At 49.8% G+C, this 19,953-nt stretch overlaps 1 protein-coding gene across 2 annotated transcripts in view; it reads left to right on the forward strand.

Moving 5' to 3' along the window:
• HTRA3 (HtrA serine peptidase 3) overlaps nucleotides 1-7,375 on the forward strand; it is a 28,942-nt gene extending 21,567 nt beyond the window's left edge. For both annotated transcript variants that reach the window (XM_059166138.1, XM_059166145.1), the window contains 3 exons: nucleotides 3,228-3,276; nucleotides 4,819-4,914; nucleotides 6,247-7,375. In XM_059166138.1, the coding sequence (XP_059022121.1) occupies nucleotides 3,228-3,276; nucleotides 4,819-4,914; nucleotides 6,247-6,412 (311 nt within the window). In that variant the 3' untranslated portion in view covers nucleotides 6,413-7,375. The remainder of the gene's footprint in view (nucleotides 1-3,227; nucleotides 3,277-4,818; nucleotides 4,915-6,246) is intronic.
• The last annotated feature ends 12,578 nt before the right edge of the window (nucleotides 7,376-19,953 follow it).

The following is a 19,953-nucleotide window of genomic DNA, read 5'->3' on the forward strand; positions in this document are numbered from 1 at the left end:
GCCTTGGAGAGTCAATTCCAACATCATGTGTTTTTCTCCACTGAATTGCTTTTGCTCCTTTGTAGAAAGTAGAATGAGCCCTTTCTGTCCCAATTGTCTGTCTGTCCTGAATATCACCTCTCTGCTGTGTTTTCAGGTCAGGCGACAACAGTCCTCCCGCTTTGTCCTGCCTCCAACATTGTTTTGGTTTTGCATTTCCAAATGGATTTTAGAATCAGCTTATCAATTCCTGATTTCGATTTCAATTGTTTTAGTTGTTCAATGTTAAAGTTCAATTTCCGATTGTTCGTTACCAGGATATACAAGTAAAGTTGATTTTCATATATCAGTTAATCATAAGAGATCCCATGATGTTGACAGATTATGCTGGTAGGAATTCCTGTGGGTTCCGTCAGATTTTGCACGCAGATGGTTCTGCAGTCTGCGCACAGAAAGAGTTTTGCATCTTTCTTTCCAGTCTAGATGCCTTTTCTAGACTGGCTGGAGTCTTCCTAAGATATTGAATAGGAAGGTGGTGAGAGTGGATGCCTGGCGTCCTTCTTGCCCTTGGGGGAGAAGTCTCGAGACTCTTACCCACAAGTAGGATGCTCACTCAATGTCTCTTGAAGGTGTCCTTCATCAGATGGAAAAAGTCCCCTTGAATTCATAGTTTTTCCTAGGAACAGATGGGGTTAGAAGATTTTGTCAGACACTTTTCTGCGCCATTTGAGATTATGGCTTTCCTTTGTAGTCTGTTAATGTGAATTGCGTTGGCTGATTTTTGAATGTTAAACCATCCTTGCATTTCTGCGATAAAGCTCCCCCATATTGATGTATTGTCATTAGTATATATTGCTGGATTTGATTTGCTGAAAATGTTTAAGTGTTTTTTGCAGCCATCTTCATGAGGGGTGTTGGTCTAGTATTCTTTAGCAGTTTTGGGTACCGGATGATGGTTGGGTGGTTTTTAGGAAGAACACCCCTCCTGTGCCTCTTGTCTGTCCTCAGTTCTCTGCTATAACACAGCTTCACTTCTGACATTCTGGTGACCAAATGCAAAAGGATCCCCTGCACCAGCAGTCTGTCCTACCATTTCACCCAAGTCTGGCACTGTCTACGTGGAGAGGGTGTCAGAACCCGTGGCTAAGGTTGCACAAAACCACCCCCACTTCAGGTGCCAATTACAAGTCCAGCCTTTCGTCTGTGCTTCTGGCCCACCAGCTGGAGATGTGGGGTTCCCACAGCCTCCTCCTTGGTTTTGATCATTTGCTGGAGTAGCTCACACAGCTCAGGAAAACAGTTTACTTGCTACATTGTCAGTTTGTGTGTAAAGATGTAGAATTCAAGAACAATAGGAGAGGTGTACAGGGTAGGTCTGGGAAAGGACAAAGAGCTCCTCCATGTCCACCAACCTGAAAGCTCTCTGACTCTCCCTCTTGGGGTTGTATGGAGGCTTCACTGTGTAGGCATGATTGGTTCAATCACTGCCATTTGTGATTATGTTCACCTCCAGTCCCTCACCTCTCCCCAGAGGTGGCATGGAGGTTGGGGCTGAAAGTTCAACCCCCTAATCACATTGTAGGCTTCCTGGCAACCAGCCCCAACCTTAAGGTCTTCTCAAAATCACCTCAGTAACATACACTTGGGAGTGGTTGAAAGGGGCTTGTGTTATGAGTAACAGAAGACACCCTTTGCACATTTATCACCGTGAGGCTATTTCAGGAGCTGGCAGCAAACATATGTCCCCAGAGTGCTTGTCACAGGGAATTACAGAAGTTTTAGGGGCCATGTGCTGGGAACCATAAATGAAAACCAAAACATATATTTCTTATTATAAATCACAGCATCACAGAAGTATTCACTCATTTTCAGTTTTCCAGAAGAGTTTCTGCAAAGCTGATACTATTTCTTTCCTAAACATTAGGTAGAGTTCTCCCGTGGGACAACCTGGCCCTGACATTTTCTTTGTGGGAAGATTTTTAACTACAAAATAGAGATGGGGCTTCTGCGGTTATCTGCTTCTTCTTGAGTGAGGTTTGGCAGTTTGGAAAATTCAAGAAATGTGTGCATTTTATCTGAGTTGTCAAATGTGTTGGCATCCAGTTTTTCATAATTACATCTTTTTACCCTTGCAATACTGTAGCCTCTGTGGTGATGTCTCTTCTCCCATGCCTGATCCTGAAATGGATAATTGTCTTGTCTTTTTATTTTTTCTTCTTTTGGCTAATCAGTCTGGTTGAATCCTTATTGATTTTATTGATCTCCAAGAATAAGCTTCTGCCTTTCATTTATTTTCTGTTTTGAATTTGTTTTCTATCTCATTGATTTCTAGTCTTTATTATTCCCTTTCTTCTGCTTACACTGGGTTCATTCAGTCTTCTCTTTCTAGTTCTTATGGTGAAAGCTGAAATCACTGATGTGAGACCTTTCTTCTTCTCTGATATTGGCGCTCTGGTACTATTAATTTCCCCCATGTGCTGCTTTACCTGCACCTCACAAATGTTGATATGTTGTTTTCTCATTTTTATATAGTTTTAAATACTTTCTAATTTCCTTTTTGATTTCTTCTTTGAAGATGAGGTATTCAGAAGTGTGTTATTTCATTTCTAAGTTATTGGAAATTTTCTAGATACACTTCTATTACTGATTTTCATGATAAGCCATTTTAATTGTGTTGAGACTTGTTTTGTGGTTCCAAATATGAAAATGTTATTTCTGGGGCTGAGACACCTCCTAAGTCACAGACTGGCAGAGCCAAGGGGATAGAGCTGCCAGCTTGGGAAGTTGTGTGTTTAAGTCTCCCAACTGGAGGGCTTGGCACATGGCCAGTGCTCACTGGGCATTACTGGCTAATGTTATCATTTATGGGGAAGGCAGGAGAAGGTAACAAGTTCATATCTGAACAGGCAAGTTTGGGGAGCCTGCGAGATGGAGGCTGGAGAGGAGACCTCCAATGGCTGCTGGGGTTTGGGTGTGGGGTTCAGTGGCAGAGCAGCTGTGGGAGCTGCTGTGGTTGCATGGGGCCTGTGGGCAAGGGTGAGCAGGAAGTCACCAGACTAGGCAGGACATCTCTGAGCCCATCAACAGCAGCCTGGAGGACAAAGACGGTTCTATGCCTGTGACCACATGGGATGGATCCTGCTGCTTTTTGCTCCTGGGGGGGGGGGGTCCCATCCCACCTGGCCCCTCAGGGAGGGCAGAGGCTTTAATAGTACCTCTAACAGGGTCCTGTCATGTTTTGTTCCCAGATTGGAAGAAGCGATTCATCGGCATACGGATGCGGACCATCACATCGAAGTGAGTGTCTGAGGATGCAGCCTTGCTGCCCATCCACCCTCATCCCTCCCCTCTCCTCCCAGACCCCGCCCAGCTATGTCCAGCTGCCTACAGGTGTTTCTGTGGGCCAGAACACTCAGATTCCCAAGCCTCTGCTCAGGCCAGCCCTCTGCCTGCAATACCTTTCCCCACTTTGTCTAATAGGTTCCTTCAGTTCCCTCAGGAATCCATTCAGGTGCCCCTTCCTCCAGGAAGCAAGCCTTTGTGGCTACCATAACAAATTACCATGGACTTGGTGGCTTTAGACAATAGGAATCCATTCTTTTGACATTCTGGAAGCTAGTCATCCAAAATCAGGGCATCAGCAGGTCAGTGCTCCCACTGGAGGCTCTGTGGGGAGAGTCCTTCCTTGCCTCTCACTGCTTCTGGGGGTTCCAGGTGTTTCTTGGCTTGTAGTCACACCACCCCAATCATCCACACGTGGCCTCTTTCTCTTATAAAAACACCAGTTCTTGGATTTAGGTCTCACCCTAAGTCAGGATGACACTACTTAGATATCCATAACCAATAGAACTTTAAAGACCGTATTTCTACACAAAGTCACATTCTGAGGTTCTCAGTGGACACGAATTTTGGGGGAACACTGTTCTACTCCCCTTGAAACTCAAGTGGGAGGAGTACCACCTTTCCCCCCTGTATAACTGTGCTTCCCTTCGAAGCATTGCACTGGTCCCAGGGGACAGAATTACCTGTTGTGCCCTGCTCCCCTCAACTTTGAATCTGAACTCCTTGGGAGTGAGAACTGTGTCCTACTCATTGGTATCACCTCTGTAGCAGAGTGGGTGGCTGGAAACACTGATAGTAAAATAAAGGGTGGAGTGTGAGAGGGAGAAGGAAGGGAAGCAAGGCGAGAAAAATTTGCCAAGTCAAGTCCAAGGATTTGGAGAAGGAGGAGGAGCATTGTGCACTGTGGGGAGAACTAAAGCATGCTCAATTGATTATACCCTCAAAACTATACAGTCCCTAAAATGATAATTCTTCCCATTTAATCAACTCTTAATCTAGAAATTAAATTTGACAGCCATTTGTAATCCAGACCAATATACCAAACTTTCTATTAAATGTGTTCTTTCTTTCTGTCTTTTCATCCATTCACCCATCACACCATCTGTCTATGCATGCACCACACCATCCGTCCATCCATCCATCCACCCATCTCTCCATCCATCCATCCATCCATTAGTTCACCCATTCTTCTACCTTTCCTTCTTTCTCATCCCTCCTTCCACCCACCCTCCCATCTATCCAACACCCTCCCCTATCCACATTTCTAATCAACCACCTTCAGTAGACTTTCTCTTGAGGAGCCCATGTCAAGTGGGCAACACTGAGAAGAACAAGTGACAACCCAGAGTGGTCAGTGGTAAAACAGAGTAGTGTCAGAGTCCAAAGGAGATGCCTCTTCTGGCCTGGGTGGTTGCGGGGAGAACAGCAGAGTTTTGTGCCACAGAGTTAGTTTAGAGGCTCAGAAAAAGTGCATTCATTGTGAAACTTCTTTTTCAGTTTGGTGGAAGAACTAAAGGCCAGCAATCCAGACTTCCCATCAGTCAGCAGTGGGATTTACGTGCAAGAGGTTGTTCCAAACTCACCTTCCCAGAGGTAGGCCTCCCTATGGGAAGCATGGACACTGGACAGGAGGAGGGTGGGGTTTCGTGGGCATGAGGCCTAGGGTGGGCCCACTTCGGTGACCTTGCATGACCTTGAGCCCCGTCCCAGCACATGACATGGCACAGAAATGGCAGGTGGGATTCTGGTCTATCACCTAAGCCAGAGTCAGGCTGGAGAGATGATGTACCCCCTTAGAGAATTGGCAGTGCCCTTCCTTAGCCCAGCATGTCCTTTCCTTTGGGTCTTGAAAGACAGAGTACTGGAGAGCACCCCCCTCCTAGAGCTCAAACCCCAATCCAGCCCAACTTCCACCAGCGCAGTGGGCCCACCTGGGTCTTCCTATGCCTGTTTCCCCATCTGCAAAATGGGCAGTTGGCCTACTCTTCCTCCACTGAGGAGGCTTTGTCAAGATCAAATGAGACAAAGTACCATGTTCTTTGAAACTGCCAGAGAACAGCTGACTGTCTGCAGCACCATGAGCTGAGGCAGCCCATGGAGTGCAGATACTTCATGCTTGTACAGCTGATCCAGGCCCCAGCTCTGTGTCTGAATGGTGGGTGGGCTGCAGTTAGCAGTCTTCATAGAGATCCCCGGAGCTGGAGGTCGTGCTCGGGGGTCCGTGAAGGGCGAGGGCAGGGAGTGGGGTAGAGAGGAGCCAGGCAGGCCGGCCTCCAGCCTCACAGGGCCCCCTCCACCAAGCAGGACCCCTCTTCCTGTTTTCTGTGGTGCTGCTTCAGAGGTTGTATGGGGAGAGGTGGACCCTGGAGCACAGGTGCTCAGTCCGCAGCTGGCCTGTAGTAGAGTTGTTGAAACATAGGTCTGTGAACCAATGAATAGCCACCAAACTCAGTCCCCTTATTCAGGGTTTCAGCAGTTATGGGGAGGGACCATGGGCAGGCTTCCTTAAGAGCCAGAGCGGTGGGCTCAGTGGCAAGGGTGGCCGCTGCCAACCAAGGCTGCCTAATGAGTCAGCCCTCACTGCAGCCTGGACCTTGGAATCTGCAGCGTGTTCCCACGTGGGACTGTAGAGGTGGAAACTAAGGCTCAAAGGGGCCAAGGCCTGCCCTGCGGCAGCCCAGCCAAAAAGACTGCAGCCAGAACTTGAACCCAACCCTCATAATGTAGAGAAGAAGCAGGCTTACAAAGCACTAGCCTATGGTAGGACATGGGTTTCCGGCTGGTATAAACACCTTGCAGTCAGGATGTTATTCTTACCCATTGAAGTGATTTTTCTTAAACCACTCCTGTTCGATCAGATTGTCCCCTGAGCGGGGTCTGGGCCTCGCAGGGATGTGCGGTGACTGGGTGTCTCTCCATTGGCAGAGGGGGAATCCAAGATGGCGACATCATTGTCAAGGTCAACGGGCGCCCTCTGTCAGACTCGAGCGAGCTGCAGGAGGCCGTCCTGACTGAGTCCCCTCTGCTGCTGGAGGTGCGGAGGGGCAATGATGACCTCCTGTTCAGCATCGCGCCAGAGGTGGTCCTGTGAGTGTGGGAGCCCACGTCGCTGAGTGCCAGAGCCTGCATTCCAGGACAGGTGCTAACCCAGAGGTCCCATCCAGAGCTGCTGCCTCCCACAGGGTCAGGACGAAGGACCATGGATGGTCCTCAACAGAGCCGCTGGCCTCCTCGTGGCTATCCAGGGGCAGAGTCACAGGCAGGGTTTGGCCAGGGACCCACCTCAGCCTTCGGGAAAGTTGGCTTCCAGATCACAGTACCACGGGGCAGCAGGATATCCCCCTCATACAGATGCTCCTGAGGGCCACCTTCCAAGTGCCCAGGATATTTTGAACATTCCTTTGGAGCTCCCCGCAAGTCCCAGCCTTTACACCTGTCCAACCTCTGTCTAAATGCCCAACCTGCTCCTACCCCACCCTCCCCTCCGAGTCTCCTGCTCAGGTCAGTGCCCCAACCCATCCTCCCCTTGGAAGGCCTCCCAGCTCCTGCCCCAGACCCCATGGTGCCCATCACACTGAATGACCAGGGCTGTGGCATCCACCAGCTGGAAGCCCTGGAGGGCGGCCATGTCTGACCACCTTGGGGAATCAAATGTGGGCACCTGGCTCAGAGCAGGCCCCGAGGGCATGTCCCCTGGCTTCCCAAGCCAAGCCCTGTGGCTGGTGATGATGTCACCTTCTGGGGTGGAACAGAGACTGGCCAGGAGCAGAGTGTCTGACACCATCTGGAAGGCTGCTCGTCCCCCGCCAGAGGTGACCAGAGGGTGCTGGGCAGAGGATGCCTCCTGATAGGGGTGGGGTTGCAAGGACTGAGCCGGCTTCGCCTCCCCTGTGCCGCTCTGTGCAGGGGCATGGACTCACGGAATCACCCCTAGAGCGGCAGGGGGGCAAGTGTGTGGTGAGGTGTACATGTGAGCTTTGCTGTACAATGGATTCCCTGTGTTGCTTGTACTGTATGTTTCTCTACTGTATGGAAATTAAAGTTTACAAGCACATGGTCCTTAGCCAGCAGGGGTGCTCCGGGAAGCCCACCCCCACCAGCCACAGCTTCTCTTGAATGGAGAACTGACACATCAGCCCGCTGAGGGCCAGGGGAAACCACGCTGAGCACAGGGGCATCGGGCCAGCTCCCCAACTTTCTCCTGGTCTGTGGTCTCAGGCAAGATGCTTTCCTGCCCTGGCCTTATCCTCTTGCGGGTGTAGACAGGACGCAGATAGCACCGCCCCCAAGGCGGGAGGTGGGGGGTGCTTGAAAAGGTGCCCGGCTTGCAGCGAGCCCCAGCTAAGCCGTGCTCCATATCCCCCAAAGCTTCTCTGTGTCTGCTACAGGTCACCTCACCCAGCGATGGGGAAACAAGGCAGGAAGAGACAAAGTGGATTGCCCAGGACCCAGCCGGGGGCAGGGGGCATTGAGAGTTCTGACTTGCCCAGGGCAAGCGCTTGCCCCCACCCCCGGGGAAGCAAGTGGGAGTGCCAGGGTGAGGGTGAGGGGCACCTAGCTGATCTGAGAGTGAGAGGCCCAGGCCTGGGTTCTGGACCCTCGAGTCCAGGAAGATAGAGAACTCCCTGATCTAAGCCTCACAGGGTGACAGGGTCTGTCCCCAGTGAGCCGTGTGACCACTGGCCACCTTCCCCTTAGGGAGGGGTGGACAATTGCCAGTCTTCATGCCCTTCCACACTTTGAGAGCCTGAGGCTTGACAGGTCCAGATTTAAATGGGCCCCCCACAGGGAAGTTTTGGAAGGTGGCCTAAGCTAGCGTGGCAGCAGTGGGAATTCCGTGTGGTACCTAGAGGGGCTCACGGGACATTCCTGGAGATGGGCATACCAGGCATCTGTGAGGCTGCGCGTGTGTGCCCCGCGGTGGGCCAGTGAAATGGGGAGAATCAGACCAAAGGGCACGTGGCATCCACACCCAGAAAAGGACCAGGAACTGTCGCAAGCAGCTTTTAATGAGGACACTGTGCTGTGGTTCAACACCCCAGTTTCGCAATCCTTGGGCTCCAATTACCATGTGCACTGAGCACTTCTCTCCACACCCAGGCTACCATGAGGCTGCGGGTCTACTGTGGGGGGAGTGAGGTCCTTGCACCCGGCTGGCCTGTGCAAGGCTTAGCCACCTTGTGCTGTGCTGAGGAAAACCCTCAGGCTGGGGGGCAGAGAGCCCCGGGCACATGAGCTACCACGGATAGCGAGCCCACAACTGTCCCTTGCAGCTATAGGAGACCTCAGAGGTGGCAGAGGGGTGGGTTGCAGGCAGGGCACCAACATCCCTGGCTGTTGGGGATCTCGGGCATTTCAGGGCATTTCAGGACCTTGGCCCCAAGGTCTGCACCTGGGATGGACTGGGCTCCCTGAAAATGGCCTCAGTGGCAATTAAACTGTCAGCTTCACCCCTCCCCAACTGCTGCCACCCTGAAACCCTTGAGTCTGGAGGGGAAGGAAAGAAAGGGGGCAGGAGCAGGACCCAGAAAGGGGGTGGCCACTGCCCAGAGAAGAACGGGGTTCGGCCAGAAGGCACTTGCTTTGCTGCAATTAACACTGAATTAAAAGTCACATCAAGGCTCCCGACTCAGGGTCTGAGTGTCAGGGACACTCAAGGTGTCCCAAAATGTCACTTCCCACCCTCTCACTCCCTGCCATCAGCCCCATGGATGACCAGGGCCATCCCCCCTAGTCTCAGATTATCCATCTGGGAAGTGGGAAGTGGGATGTGGGGGTCTCTGAGCTCAGGAGTCAGCCAGGCCTGGGCTGTGGTCTTGGCTTTGCCCTTTCTGGCCAACCCGTGTTGGGGACTCCAGCTCTGGGCTGCTGCACTCAGGGAGGCCTATGCCTGCCGCTCCCTGGGGAGGAAGGCGCCCTCCCCTGATGCGGGGCCTGCAGCAGTGGAATTGGGCTCTGTGGTGTTCAAGCCCTCTGTCCTCCGCCAGCCACCCAGCCCTGCCCCCACCCCCCAGCTGGGAGAAGCCGACTTCCCTGATGGTCCTCCAGCTGCACCCAGCTAAAAACAACTTTTCCAGACCCTGCCAGCTGCCAAGAGATGTTGTGCAACCTGCAGGCTCCTGACGCAAGCCCCAGTGGCTGGATTTACAGGCCACCCCTCCACTCTCTGTCCTGGGAGCTGTAAACGGGGTGCTGACAAGGGCAGGGCCCTCAGGGAGAAGCAACCGTTCCAGCTTCGGGGGCCCCTGTAAACACCTGGAACCCAGGAAGGACAGGACCAGAAGGAGTATCACACGTCCCTGGCTCCAAATGCCCCATTGGACAGGGGTGGGAACTGAGCCCCAGAGAGTAGGACATGGGATCACATGTGAGCTCCTGGCTGGCCTCTGGAGGACCAGGGCTGGGCTGGAGCAGACAGCTGTGGCCACAGCTGCACAGGACAACATCCGCTGCCTGAGTGCGTGGGGCTGGGCCAGGATCTCCAGGAGGGGCTGGTCTTGAGGGTCACGGCCTCCTCCTCCTTCCAGGGCCTCTCCCCACCCCCAAGGGGATTACTGGATCCAGAACACGGATGACAGAGATGGAAGCTCTGGAATGGGTCAGAACCAGGGAAACAGCAGGACACCTGCCACTGTTACCCTGGCTTGAACAGTGCCTGGGGACACCTGCTCTGACCCCATGTCTATGTGGACACGCCTGTCCTCCAGCTGCCCTGCTCTTGGTCCACAGTCTTCAGGTCTTCTGGAATCCAGCTCTGCACTCTCTCCTTCCACTCCACCTGCTTTCTCCAGCCGTTACCTGGACGCTTCCCAGGCTCTGTTCTCACTGACCATCTGTCTGTATAACAATCCACAGCCAGGGAGACCTCACAACCATGGTCAAGTGAAGGCTCCTGACACGGGAGCTTATCCTGGATGATCCAAGCAGGACCCGGGGTCACAGGGTCCCGACTGGAGGGAGACAGGATGGTCAGAGCAGAAGATGTAGGGACAGAAGCAGAAGCTGGCGGGATGTGAGGAAGGGGCTGGGGAACATAGGGAGCCTCTAGAAGCTGGAGGAAAGGGTTCTGCCCTGGAGCCTCCGGCAGGAGCCAAACCTTCCAACACTGACGTCAGCACGTGGCACATTTGCGCGTACATGACACATATCCACAAAACTGTTCGGCTCTCAGCTGTACCCATTTTTGGTGTGACACCTACCTGGGGACATTTCTTTTCACTCCGCACATCAGGATGATACCTACATTTCCTGGATTCAATTTCCTCCTCTTTTATACATTTCTTTCTCATTTGGGTTGAAATGTCTCCTCCAGGAAATGTTTTCACAAAGGAGCGTGGGGGCAGGATGATGAGGGAAGGGCTGACATGCGCACAACGTTTTTGTTTTCTTCAAAATCATTTTTACTGTGAAGTGTGACCCACACACAGAAAAGCGCCCAAACCAAACCTGTGAATGTACAGTTGACCCTTGGACATAGTGGGTGTGAGAGGCGCCGATTCCCCAAAACGTAACTACTGATAGTTTACTGTTGATCGGAAGCCTGACAATAACAGAACACAGAGATGAACACATATTTTGTACGTTACACATGTCTTATACCGGATAATAAAATAAGCTAGAGGGAAAAAAATATTACTGAGACAGTCGCAGGGAGGAGAAAATACATTTACAGCGCTGCTCCGTGTCTTTCAAAGAAACTCCGTGTCTAGGCAGACCCTTGCAGTCGGACCCATGTTGTTAAGGGTCATCAGAAAGCCAACGTGCGCATCACGACCCCCAAGTCGAGAGGTGTGGTGCTGACAGCACCCTCCCACTGCCACATCCCCCCCTCCGAGGCTCCCAGCAGCCCCGCTCGTTGGTAATCACCCCTCAGGCCCCTTCGTGTTCCATGGCTGGTATGCCCAACACTCCTCATGAGCGGGGGGTTTGCCTGTTTCTTACAGCTGTGAATGGAGTCACGTAGCATGTCCTCACGGAGGTCCGGCTTCTCAGCCTGAGATTTGTCCACACTGCTGTGTGTCACGGTGGAGTGTTGCTTTTCATCATTGGGTGACATCCGGCCCACGTCCCCCCGGCCTCTGGTTGACAGCCATCCGGGCTGCCCCAGCAGGGGACCATGGCCACGCTGTGAAGACATGCCCAACTCTGTGTACATGTCCAGTGTCTTGTGTGAGGGTTTGTTGGGCGTGTGCCTGGGAGCGAAGCTGTCGGTCATTGGGTATGTGGGTACCCAGCTTTGGTGGAAAAACAAGGTTTTCAGAGTGGTTTTACTAAGCAGCCACAAGGTATGCGATCAGCCTGGAGGTTGAGAGTCTGTGGGTACAGAGCAGGGTGATTTCAGTGTGCAATTCCACGGCCCCTCAGAGTTCGGGTGAGTTTCTAAGTGCTCATCAAACTCTAGGCACCCATCCTTGGGCATACCCTTCAAGTCAAGGTTGTTCCCTATACCTACCTCTTCCTCATTGCTGGCTAGCTCTCTTACACACCATGGAAATGAGCTTTTTTCTGTTTTATGCCCTGAAAATGCCTTCCTCCTCTCTGCTGCTTGCATTGCTCTCTCCAAATGGTGTCCCTTGATGAACAGAGAGGTTGGTTTCGATAGCCCGACTGACCAATCTTTTCCTTTATGGCTCATGTCTTCATGTCTGATCTAGAAAATGTCTTCCTGGCCCAGCTCCCTACCTTCCTGTTAGCTTCCTGACGCTTGACTATTTCATGTTTTACACAAGATGACACTAGGGTGTCGAGCATAGGAGAGGTAAGTTTCACTTGTTCCATGTGGATCTATGGATATCTAACTATCCCATAAGCCATTTACTTGAAAGGCACGTCCTTCCTCCTTTGCCATAACCAAGCTCCCATATGCATGTAGATGTGTGTCTGGACTGATCTTTTTCTGTGTCCTTGCCCCAATGCCACCCCATCCTAGTTATTTCAGCTTTATGATGGAATTTCTTATCCAATGCCATAAAGCCTCCATGCTGTACTTCAAGAGTGCATCACTATCCTTGATTCTTAGCTTTTCTGCATACGTTTTAGAATAAATTTACCAAGTCCCACCCCTTGTGAACTTGGCTAGAAACACATTGAATCTATACATCAGTTCTGAGAAAGGTGACATGAGCTTCAGGCTTCTAATACATGAACATGGGTCCCCCACATTTATTTACATTTTCACTGATTTCTCCAGATGATGTATAGTTTTCTGTGTAAATAGCTTCCATTTGATATTAAGAATGGTATCCTTTAATTTTTGTTTTAATTTTCCACTTTGCTGGTGTATCAGCTTGTTTTTAAGATTTCTTATTTTTTTATCATGTTTTATGCTGGCCTTATAGACAATGATCTAGCCAAAATCACCTGTTAATTCTCACAGTAGATTATTTTGGATTTTCTACATACTCAGTCATATCACATACAAATAATGAAATAAAAAAATTTTATTTACTCCTTTTCAATCCTAATCCTTTTCAACCCTTTTCAAAATTTAATCCTTTTCAATCCTTTTACTTCTTCTTGCCTCACTGCGCTGGCTAAACCTCTAGTTCAATGTCATGCAGAAATAATGAGAATGGACATTTTAATCTTGTTCCTGATCTCAATGAGAAATCTTTCAACATTTCACCATTAAAAATAATGTTTCTGTAGGTGTGTTGTAGTTATGCTTTGTCAGCTTAATAAAGTTCCCTTCTATTCCTAGTTTGCTAAGGGATTTATTATGCATGAATGCTGATGTTAACCAAGACTTTTCTGCTCCTACTAACATGATTAAATGATTTCCTCCCTTGTTCTGTTAATGTGGGGAAATGCATTGATTTAGAAATACTTTACCAGCCTTGAATGACTGGACAAAACAGAATTTTGTTGTGATATCTTATCCTTTTTTATATTCTTGCTAATATTTTGCTTGAGGTTTTGTGTTCATAAATGTACTAGGTCTGCAATCCCTTTTTCCTAAAGTCCACAAAGGACTTTGCTCATAAAACAGCCTTCTATGACTTGGGCAGTTCCTATTCCCTTTCTCTTCTTTGGAAAAGTTTTGTGTAAGATTGGCATTTCTCTCCTAAATGGTGATAAAATCTATTCCTGGAGTTACATTTGTGAGAAAGCTTAAATAATGGTTTCATTTTCTTTAATAGCTACAGGACTGTTTTGATTTTCTATTTCTTCTTGTGTCAGCTAAGATAAGTTGTATTTCTCTGAAAGTGTGTTCATTTCGTCTAAATTTTCAAAGTATTGGCAAAAATTATTCATAATTTCCTCTTTTTTATTTTTTTATATTTTTAAAATTTTTTTAGTAGTTTCTAAATCCAGCATGAGGCTCGAACTTGTGACCCTAAGATCAAGGGTCACATGCTCCACCAACTGAGCCAGATAGGTGCCCCTCCTCTTTTTATTTCTTGACTATCTTCAGTTTCTATAGTTATGTCCCCATTTTTATTCTTGACATCACTATTTGTGTCTTCTCTCTTTTTTTCTTGCTTAGTCTTGCCAGGAGGTTATAAATTTTATTACTTAAAACACACACACACACACACACAGGACAAGATTTGGTTTTGTTGATCCTTTCCATTGAGTATTTGTTTTGTTTCCTATTTCATTTCTGCTCTTACCCTTATAATTTCTACTCTGTTTTTTGGGTTTCATTGACCTCCCCCATTTTTCAATATATGTGCTAGAAAGTTGGACTTCCCCCTGATGCCATTTCAGCTGCCCACTCAGGTTGTTTTTCTGGAAATCCTTTTAGGTGATGCTGCACACTGGGTTTGGAGTTGGGACCAGACAACCTGCATCTGCAACCTGCATTTCCACTTTACGACTTTCTTTCTGACCAGGTGACTTCTCATTCCTCAGTTTTCTCATCTATAAAATGGAGATAATCATAATTCCCACCTGGGATTAAATAGTTAAAACACTTTACATAGTGCCTGGAACAGGGTACACATTCAAAATATGTCACTAGCTGTCACCCCTCTACTACCTCCTTCTCTCCATTTCTTTGTCGTTGGCTATCTAAACTCAGGAAGATCTCTTTGACTTTTCTTTTAATTTATCCTCTGTAACTCTTCCAAAAATCTTTCTTGTTCTCAAATTGACTCCTTTTTTTCCCTATAGTAACCAGTTCTTGTTTTATGGATGCCAAATCCTTCCAGGAGAGTAATTACTATGTTTTTAGGTCACTTCTCTGAAAACAGAGTGAACTCCATTTTCTTTGGAGTCAACTCTGCTTCTCTACCTCAATCCTTCTCCTGGCTGTTGCTGTTTCTCCTCTAGTATCAGCTGGTCTTTGTTTGTCTGCTGGAACATGTGACTTAGGGACTTGGCTAATTAATGGAAGTGCATCATAGCTGGCAGTTTTCTCTGCTGAGAGAGAAGCGGGCCATGATCAGTGGGTCCTGGGCTCTGTGTCTCCTGGAAGTCTTCACTGAGGGTTGCAGGATGGGGCAGCCAGGATCCTCACCCCACTGACAAAATGAAGAGAACTTCCTCTGCAATGCCACCCTGCCTTGGAGACTTCACATCTGCAGAGGAGCTGGACGGTTTCCTCTGCAACCAGCTCAGCTCACCAGTAAGCAGGCCTCCATCCTCTTCCTTCCTCCCCCTCTTCTCTGTGAACCCAGGTGGCTCTCCTGGCACCTCGGGGCTCCCTTGGCCCATTCCCTCAGCTGTGACCCTTCTGCTCCCAGCAGAGACTGGTCTCCCAGAATCTTGTTAGGATCTTCCATCAGTTTGTGGCCACTGCTCAGGCCCAAACAGCTTTTTAAACTTCTTCACTCTGTACCTCCCTCCTGTCATTTCCCTGGGACTGGGAGACAGAAGGAGAGTAAATGCACACCTGAGTCCAACACCTTGGATAAAAAGGGCTTTCGTTTTATTTATAGCTTTCTTTACTGAGGTCTCCTCCCTACCACCAGACATGAGACTATGGGAGTCAGCACTGTGCAGGGAAGGAGCAGACTCCCGCTCAGACCTGGCTGCAAATCCTGGTTCTGGCCTGCATGGGTAGACTCCCTGAGCCTCACCACATGAAGGTTGTTAATATGCACATCACAGAGTTGCCACGAAGCCCCCTGAACATTCCCTCCCACCTGAGTGTGTCCTGGTAGAATTAGGAAAAACTTCCTGATCCTTCAGAAACTTTACTACTGCTTCCCAGGAAATACAGCAGTAGGGAGACAAGTCTGCTTTGACCTTGGATTTCAGTGGCACAGTCTAGAGGTGGGCTAACCAGGGAGTGATGTAGCACATAGACAGACCCTAAAGTGCAGCCCACAGTGGACCCCCTGTGCCACCAGCCCCACTTCTGGTTCTGCAAACAAACTTTCCAAACAGCCCCAGCCCTGCCCCCTCTCCTCCTTCAGGCGACAGGGCTCCCAGGATCTCCTGGCCCTCACATATGCATGGGGACAGCATTCCTTCAAGTGGCACGGGGATGCCTGAATCTCACAGGCAGAATAGATGTGGTGGTTTCCCCACCACGACTTGCCCACGTGGAGAATGGCCCTCACATGGCTTCTTCCCCACCTCCGAGGGCTGGGCTCCATGCAAACCTCTTGATAAAACAGGAGCCTAGTAACCTATAGGCCTCTCCAGGCAAAGGGGGCAAACAGAACCCTTTGTGTATTTTTGCATACACTGAAATAAAACAGTAAAGGCTATCTTTTAGGTAAATGGAATATCCATGACCCAAATCACAGTGTTACTGAGAAACACACAATCTTTACAAGCCCTGCCCTTTGTGTCTGCCTTCTCCCAACTCACCTGTTCTGCAGCTGGCCACACAGAGACCAGGCCTTCCTCTGTGTTACACCTCTGCAGCTGTCTGATACAGACTGCTTCACCCATGCTTCAGCCCCACCTGGATCCTTGAGGCAATGTGTGACTCCAGTGCTTGGGGAACTCTGGGCAAATTCATCCCATAGATGGGCATCCCCCACGGGGCCTGGGCTCTCCTCCTGCCGAGGCATCTTCCCAGTTCCCCTCCATGCACCTGGAGGACCCTGCAGCTCCAGGACCCAGCTCACCCTCACGTTCTCAGCCTCCTCGAGTTCTCCCATAGCTTCCCTGCAAACCCTTTCTACTGCTGCCCTGCCTTTGGTTTACCTTTAAGTTCTGTCCCAGCCAGGACCCCCTTTATCTACTCACTGTCAATAGTAATGACAGACTTGTCAGATACCAGCACTAACACGATTGTCACTGAGGAACAGGTGTGCAGAAATAAATGCGTTATCATGGAATGATGACAAGAGGAGCTGGCAGGAGGTGAGGGTTGGGGGGACACCCACATACCAGCACTCACACACACAGGGCTGAGGCTGGGTCCCCAGAGGCAAGGCCAGAGACAAGGACGTGGGCGTGAGGGCTCTGTTTGAGAGGTGACCCCCAGAAGCACCATGACAAAGCAGACAGTTTAGCCAGGGAAAGAAAGGAAGCTAAGGGGTGGTGAGCAGGTCATTGCTGTGGCACCTCTGGGAGATAGTGTGAGCCACGCAGCCCGGTCCACCCGAGGGGACAGGGAGCTAACTGTGGCCCAGCCCCCACTGTCACTGGCTAAGGGCTGCTCTGCAGGCATGTCAAGCTCACTTATGCAAAGTGGCAGTCAGATGCTGTCCACGTGCCCCTAGGTGGTCATGGGGAGGGCACGCAAACAGCTACCCAGAGCATCTGCGGCATATGGACATGTCCCTGGGGCAGGCAGACACCTGAGATGCTGCAGGAGGTTAGAAATTTGGCACCCCTTAAAACACATTTTAAATTCTTTTTGCTTTGTCGATATTTTTATTTTTTTAAAGATTTTTATTTATTGACTTGTCAGAGAGAGAGCACATAAGCAGGGGGAGCAGAAGGCAGAGGGAGAAGTAGGCTCCCCACTGAGCAAGAATCCAGATGCGGAACTCGATCCCAGGACTCCAGGACCATGATCAGAGCCGAAGGCAGATTCATAACCGACTGAGCCACCCAGGTGTCCCTGTTGATATTTTTTTTTTAAGATTTTATTTATTTATTTGAGAGAGAGACAGTGAGAGAGAACATGAGCAAGGAGAAGGTCAGAGAGAGAAGCAGACTCCCCGCGGAACTGGGAGCCCTATGCGGGACTCGATCCCGGGACTCCGGGATCATGACCTGAGCCGAAGGCAGTCGTCCAACCAACTGAGCCACCCAGGCGTCCCCTTGTTGATATTTTTAATATAAAAAAGGGTTTAATTATGAGATATCTCAAGTGCACAGCAAAGAATAGAAAATATAATTAAACTGTGACCTTTTGCCTAGCGCTGATATACTGTAGCATCCTGATATACTGTAGCATCCTGATATACTATAGCATCCTGATACATGTGTTTCCTGTACTCTCCTTTGAATACACGTAGCCTCCCATCTAGCCTCCCATCCACCAGAGGCAGCCGCTGCCCTGATTTCCTAGCAGCACATGAGTCATCACTTGGCCAGCGGGTTCTGCTGTGGCTGTGATGGACACGGAGGTCAGTACAGTGGCCACTGCTCCATGGGTAAGGGCTCTTTTCCCTCTAGAGGCTTGAGATCCTATCTCTGTCTTTGGTGCTTGGGGGGAGGACAAGCACTGACAGTGATTGTAGACAGTGGGCGGAGTGTGGAAGGCTTGCGGGCTGGCCGTCTATGGAAGGGTATGCAGACCCTCGCCCTCGGGCTCCCCAAACACCTCGATGGCAGCCGCTTCCACACACAGCTGTCTTCCCGTGAAGAGCTCTAGCAAGTACTGTTTTCTTGCCATTGTTTCCTTTCCAGTGGGGCTTGAACTCTTCTCATGCTTGGTGTCCCCAGCAGCTCATCCACCCTCTGTCCAGGTCTGTGCGTCCCCTCCCATAGACACCTGTCCCCACGGCATACACATGTGTGTGCAGGTGCGTGAGTCTGTGTGCACACAGTTGCTGATGCCGGGACTCTCCATGCTCAGTGCGTGCCGCTCTGAGGGTGCATGAGCTCACAGGCCAGGTGCTCAGGAAGTTTGCTGAGTCACGTATCATGACCTTTTCATGGATTGTTTTCCATGTCGGAGGACAGAACCCCAGACCCAGAACCTGGAAACCACCCAAATATCCATCGATGGATGAATGGCAAGCCAATATGGTCTACCCACACAGGGGATGCTTTTCAGTCTTAAAAAGGAAAGACGTTCTAACACCAGCTACCCCACGGATGACCCTGGAGGACACGATGCTCAGTGAGATGAATCAGTCTCTGGAGGAAAAATCCTGGGTCATTCCACTTAGAGGAAGCCCCCAGCAGTGTCAAATCCCCAGAAGTAGAAAGTAGGTGAGGGAGGGGAATTTCAGGGTCTGGTTGGGAGAAGAATGGGGAATTTCTTGGGGCCAGAGTTCCAGCTAGGGAAGATGGAAGGCGCTCTGGGAATGAGGGTGGGTTGGTCGTACAACACAGTGAGTGCACTCAACGCCATGGACCCAAACACTTAAAAATACGGTTCAGATGGGCCGTCTTGTGTTATGTGTGTTTTACCACAATAAAATACTTTCAATGGTTAAAATGTTGGATCTTGTGTTATATATATTTTACCCCAATTTTTGAAAGTAAAAAAAGAATCTCTCCTCTGCCTCACCCCTGCACATAGGTACTCTACGTAGATAAAATAAGACAGTCGGCTTCCCCTGGCTGGTGTGAAATTGGGGTCTGCTTTTTCACATCTGTGAACACAGTCATCCATGGAGCTTGACCACGTGCTGGCTGTGTGTCAGGCATGATATGCCTTATTCTCAGATGGATGAGCACACCAACCCCCAGTAGAAGCACCACCATCACTCCAAACACATGCGGGAGATCAACGCTCCACATCAAATGTGTAAAATGTGGCAGCCCGTACATTAAATCCGGGTCCCTCTGACTAAGTGTCCTGCCCTCTGGGCCTCAGCTTCCCACCCTGCAGAAAAGACAAGCTGTATTCAATGACTGCATTCTCCAATCTCTCTTGAGTGAGTGGTCTGGGCTGGGCTCAAGAGATAACACTGATGATCACAGAGTCCATGCCCTCAAGGGACTCCCAGTCTGGCAGGAATGGTGTCTCAGTACAACCCCCCAGAGCCAGCACCCAGCCTGGTGTGGCAAACAAGGCATGCCTCCTGGAGGAGGCGACATTTGAGCTAACTTTTGGAGATGACTAGGAGGAGGAAGTTCTGCAAAACAGAGAAACAATGTCATGGAGAAATTAAATCTGAGATCTTTGTGGTTCAACAGACCTAAATTCAAATCCAAAGCCTCGCATTTACTAGATGGAAAAGCAAATAACTTCCCCTCCCTGAACCTCAATTTTCTCATCTTTGAAATGGGAAACCAGTGCATTCATTGTGGGTTGATGATGTTCATTGAGATCAGACACGGGTGAAATATCTAGTGTAGCTCCTGCCGATAGTGGCCATGCAGTAAGCAAGCTGGGGCTAATACGGTCTCTGTATTGCTAAGATGGCCCAGAAGGTCCTCCCTCCTCCCATCCAGTGGCTTTCTAACTTAGAAAAGTAACAACTAACTCCCTCAAGCACACTCACTTCAAGCAAGTAGGATTTGTACTCTCTCCCTGAAGTTTGCTGGCACCGCCGTCTGCCTGAGTAGAAAGCTGCCTTCTTATGAGGTTAACATGCTTCTGCA

This window comes from Mustela lutreola, chromosome 1 (genome assembly GCF_030435805.1).
Source record: "Mustela lutreola isolate mMusLut2 chromosome 1, mMusLut2.pri, whole genome shotgun sequence".
Classification (NCBI taxonomy): Eukaryota; Metazoa; Chordata; class Mammalia; order Carnivora; family Mustelidae; genus Mustela; species Mustela lutreola.